The sequence below is a fragment of the Pteropus vampyrus genome, unplaced genomic scaffold (assembly GCF_000151845.1).
Source record: "Pteropus vampyrus isolate Shadow unplaced genomic scaffold, Pvam_2.0 Scaffold19, whole genome shotgun sequence".
Lineage (NCBI taxonomy): Eukaryota > Metazoa > Chordata > Mammalia > Chiroptera > Pteropodidae > Pteropus > Pteropus vampyrus.
In genome coordinates, this window is record NW_011888800.1 from 6065880 (window position 1) to 6071530 (window position 5651).

General features: G+C 36.1%; 1 protein-coding gene across 1 annotated transcript in view; it reads left to right on the forward strand.

Annotated features, from left to right (window-relative positions):
* Window positions 1-5651, forward strand: part of EIF2AK4 (eukaryotic translation initiation factor 2 alpha kinase 4) — a 103702-nt gene that overhangs the window by 27814 nt on the left and 70237 nt on the right. The window contains exon 9 of the mRNA XM_011355148.2: window positions 2261-2796. Coding sequence (XP_011353450.1) covers window positions 2261-2796 — 536 coding nt within the window. The remainder of the gene's footprint in view (window positions 1-2260; window positions 2797-5651) is intronic.

Sequence of the window (5651 nt, forward strand, 5' to 3'; positions counted from 1 at the left end):
TTTTTTTTTTTTTGTAATGAAGACAATGCAGCATCATGGAAAACTTATTTACATACTAAGAGAAAAAAATACTGTCTATCCATTGGGTGATTTTGTCCACATTTGATGATATATGGAGACATTTTTAATGGTTAATACTAGGGTAGGTAGGAGTGCTACTGGCATCTAGTGAGTAGAGGTCAGAAATGCTGCTAAACATCTTGCAGTGCATGAGACAGTCTCCTTCGACAAAGGATTTTCTGGTCCAAAATGTCAGTTGTGTCAAGGGTGAGAAACTCTGTTACATATACTGTGATTTGGTAAATTAGAAAAAAAAAAAAAAAAAAGGGAACTAGAAGGGAAATAAAATGGTGATACTGTGGGTGATATTTTTCTTCATTTCCAATATTTTGGTAATTTTCTATTGTAGTTTTTAATGAAAATATACGTTTTTATATACAGCACCAGGAAGATAGCCAATAACATCATAATTTTGTATGGTTGCAGATGGTTAATAGACTTAAGTGGTGACCATATCGTAAGGTACATAAATGTCAAATCACTATGCTGTACACTTGAAACTAAAAAGAAAATGTAGATTTTTATAGGAAAATTTTTGGCGTTACAGAAATTTAACTCTCCAGGAACAAGTGAAAACCATATACCTATCACTAAATAAATGTGTCTCTTTCTAGCTTCATATTAAACTGTTATTTCTTATTCCTTTCCTTGAAACTATTAGCCAGTTTGTATTTGCCAAGGATATTCTTTCACATTTTGTGTTTAGAAAACCAATGATGTTTTCAAATGTCCAAATTACTAAAATCTGTTTTTACTGTGCACACCAATCAACATTGATGGAATAATCTTGGTGGAATGTTCCTATTTCTGATTTCTTGTCATGTTAGCTAGTATTGAGCTGTGTGAGGGTACACTGTTGCACCAGTAGGCACAGTTATTGGAGCTGAACTGTGAAAGTAACATTGTGAATACTGGTACCTGGAAGAAAACAGTGATTTGATACTAAGGTCTCATTGTTGATTCTTGTCCTTTATACTAATTAATATTTTAGGGCTCAGAGTATATTGTTAAATATTAAAAATCAGTTACAAAAGAGCATGTATTCCATGAAGTATGTTTTTTGTAAGTAGCACATGGTATCCACTGTTGAAAGAATAATTGTATATCCCCTTTTTCATTCCCACAGAAAATGTACCAGTGAGATTTAATTACATTTTCTTTAATGTGCAGGCAGTGATGAACAGCTTGGAAAATTAGTTTACAATGCTTTGGAGACAGCCACTGGCAGCTTTGTCTTTTTGTATGAGTGGGTCCTTCAGTGGCAGAAAAAAATGGGTCCATTCCTTACCAGTCAGGAAAAAGAGAAGATTGATAAGTGCAAAAAGCAGGTAGGCATCCAAGATGACTAGTAAAGGTGATCCAGAATGGTATGAGATCTGTTTAACCAGAAGGGATGGTTGGGGACCAGCACCTTTTTTACCAGAGCTTCCTCAGCTCCTTGCTGTTGCTTTTTGAACTTTCATAACATGTTCCAAACTTTTGCAGCTGCTTTCTTAACCTCCTTTCTCAGCTTTATTATAGCATTAATAGTCATCTCTCCAAATAGTATTTTATAATTATGCTTTTTGCAATCATTTGAAATAATTGCTTCAAAACTGAATCCTAGGGAACAGGAGAATATTTTAGAGTTAATTTATAATCCTGAATTTAAGGAGAATATTTAATATTGCAGGTCTTAGTGTCGCATAATAAAAAGGTTACAAAATAGTAGGTAAAGCCTTGTTTTTAGAAATGTGTGTATATTTCCGATAAAGAAAAACTGTAAGTAAATGCACCAAAATCATAAAAGTTATCTTCAGGTGGTGACCACATGGATAATTTGTGAGGATTTTTCTTTTGTATTAGTACCTGTTAAAATTTTGACAGTAAATCTTTATAATCAGAAAAAGTCATTTTAAAATTAATGTTTCTTTTTTCTAGTGACCATTATTACAAAAGAAATTTTAAAAGCTGTTTACTAATTTTATAGTATTTGTACACTAGTAGGTTTGAGATCAAAGAAGTTGACAACTAATTTTTTTCCATCTTTATGAATTATTAGCTTGATCATATGGTTTAAGAGGAGATTCAGTTCAGGGCATTTCTCCTCTCCTTTAGAAGTGCATTTTCTGTTGAATATTTTCCTTTTGAAATGAAACTCCAGTTAATGCTGATCAACCCACTATTATCTTACTGTTTTGTTTTGTTGTTTTCTTATCAGATTCAAGGGGCAGAAACGGAATTCAACTCACTGGTAAAACTGAGCCATCCCAATATAGTACGCTACTTTGCAATGAATCTCAAAGAGCAAGACAGCTCAATCATGGTGCACATTTTAGTGGAGCACTTTAATGGGGTGTCCCTTGCTGCTCATCTGAGCCACTCAGGCCCCATCCCCATGCATCAGCTTCGTAGGTACACAGCTCAACTCTTGTTGGGCCTTGATTATTTGCACAGCAATTCTGTGGTGCACAAAGTTCTGAGTGCATCAAATGTCTTGGTGGATGCAGAGGGCACTGTCAAGATTACAGATTACAGCATTTCTAAACGCCTAGCAGACATTTGCAAGGAGGATGTGTTTGAGCAAACCCGAGTTCGTTTTAGTGACAGTGCCCTACCTTATAAAACGGGGAAAAAAGGGGATGTTTGGCATCTTGGCCTTCTGCTGCTTTCCCTCAGCCAAGGACAAGAATGTGGAGAGTACCCTGTGACTATCCCTAGTGACTTACCAGCTGACTTTCAAGATTTTCTAAAGAAGTGAGTATCATTGAGATTCATTCTAATTGTACTTTATTCCTATCCTTTTGCTTGTGCTTGAATGCTAAACATCTAAGTGATAATGAATAAGCTGAAAAGTGAGGAACAGGAGTTAATTCTTTGTTCTCTCAATTCTTTCCCAGCCACATATGTCTTGTTTTCTTGCTTATGTTTATCATTCCCTTAGTTCCCACATTCTCCTAAATTCACTTGGGCTTAATAATAGATTTTCAAACTACTTTTTAGAGATTGCCTGGTATACTCTAGGAAGTCAATAGGGATGGTGACATGGAGAAATGCCCCAGGTATTCCAAGTGGAAGACCTTTCTGTCTGTCTTGGCCATTCGAGTCAAAGACAAGGCCTCCTCTTTAGGAAACGACTTTAGGAGTATAATTGTGCCCCTTGTTCTTAACCATTTTTCATTAGCAATGTCTCATTCAGCCAAGTTATAGAGTGCAAATGACTTCCTTGCTCTAGCCAGAGGATTTTTTATGCCTATTAATTATAGGTGCACATTTAATTACAGAGCCAAGTTTTACCCACTTTGAGAGAATCCTTACTGAGAGGTTTTCCTCAGCCCTGAAGTCTCTGTGCAGGTCCTTCAACTCAGCATTTTCTAGTTCAGCCCTGCCTCTTTTCAGTCCAAGCCAGACCTACATTCTCTGTTTCTCTGTTAAATAGAAAATAAGATCCCTTCAGTTTGGATTTTTCTAGATATGCCCCTGGTCCAACTTTCGAGCAGAAGTTGGCATGGACTGGTGTCTTCCCTTTCTAATAGTCTTGTTTTGTACCTTATTCCTTTTTCCAGCCATTTGGAGATTCATTTTATTTACTGCCTACATTTCTTTTCTTTTACCCTTCACATTTCTTTTTCTTATTCCCAACTATCCCAACTCCCATTTGACTTAATCTATATTGTTATTTCTTATCACTCATGGTCTTGCCCATTACAAAAGTGAAAGTACATGTACTTATCTTTTAATAAGGTAGTTTCTATGTACTATAAAATAGAAGTAGAAATGATATAGATACAGTTGTGGAAAGGGATCAACTTTGGTTCTTTGTGCTGTGTCCTCTCCTTAAAGTATATAAGCATTTTAAGATTTCTAAAGAAATCTCTTACGATTTCTCTTAAATGCACTAGGACTTTAAAAATATTTATTTAAATGCACCCTGACAGTGTGGTTGGCCAAAATAAATATGATGATAGAACCACTGATAGAAAGACTCATTTCATTCTCCAAAATGGCAACTTTTGCTTTCTGCCTTTTCTCACTGGTCAAGAATAATTTAGTAAAGGTTAACCATAGCATTAAGTATTTATAAAAACAACACTGGGAAGTTTAAGTAGAACATATCTTTCACATTTAATAGCAAAATGACAGACTCAGCAGGCGAAACTTTCCTAGTTCACTTCTTAGAGAATAGTGCTATTCTCTGTCAGTTTTGAACCTGAGCTCATCACTATTTCTTATTCTGAATGTTAACATGGTTGTCCTTAGAATATTCCTCTCTCTTGCTACAGGGCTTTGATAGACTGCTTGGTTACAAAGTAGTTGCACAGAATTGCTTTACCACTTTCTATTTCTGTTAACAAAATTTTTAAAAATTATTCACAAACAACAAAGGTATAGCAACATTTCATTTTAGCTGTATTTTTGCTTACTGGTGAACATCCTTTGGAAAAAGGTTTTGTTTAAAATCAATTTCTGTGATAGGAAAGAGCCCAGACTCTAGAGCCAGAAAGATAGGTTCACATCTCACCTCTACGCCTTACTAGCTGAGTGACTTAAACTGCCTACCCTTAGTTTCCTTCCTATAAAATGGAGATAATAGCACCGCCTACTTCAGGAGGTGATTGTGAGTGTTAAATGAGCCACACTTGTGCTTCCAGCAGTGCCTTGGACTTGGTGCTAAGTTAGGGTTTGTTATCTCCATCCTCAGTTGTGGGAAGTATGGACCTAATATGTGACTCTCCAGGCATTTCATCCCTTTTGATTCAGAGCTAGCATTTGCCTCTACCACTTATGATTACTATGACGCTAAGATTATTGGCTCAGAGAAGTTCATCTTTTTAACTGAGATCTTGATAGCTATAAAATCTCTTAAAGATACAGTTCATTCTAGGTAGGCTTTATGATTTTTTTGATCTAGATTTATTGTGATGTCAATCACATTACTGTCACAGTTGAGGTAGAGTTGATAATGTTCTTCAGAAACCCAGCATGGCATATATAGGAATGTTTATTGCAGCATTTTTTGGTACAGTTGGAAAATTGGAAATAAACTAAATGTCCAACAGTAGAAGAATGTGTAAATAAATTCTGGTAAATTCAAAAAGATATTTAAGTACCTTCTTAGATCTCTAAGACACACTGTGTGATATTGTGATTTATATAATAAGGATATATTTGGTCTTGGTCCCTATTTCCGGCATAGTGCTCCTAGAATGTCCTGTTAGAGCAGCAAAGGTGTCTCTTGTTATGTTAATGAGATGACTTTTGGAAACAGGTGAGGGTTGGAGCTGGTTGCCAGGAAAACCAACCACATGACAGAGGGTTGGAACTTTTTGTTTCACTCCCCTGATCTCTGGGGACAGGAGAGGGGCTGGAGATTGAATCCATCACCAATAGACAATGATTTAATTAATCATGCCTGTGTAACGAAGCCTTCGTAAAAACCCAAAAGGACAGGGTTTGAAGAGATTGCAGGTTGGTAAACAAATGGAGATGCTGGGAGGTTGGCATGCCCAGAGAGGAGGACATGGAAGCTCTGCTACCTCATACATCTTGCCCTGTGCATCTCTTCCATCTGGCTATTCCTAAGTTATATCTTTTTATAATAAACCAGTAAT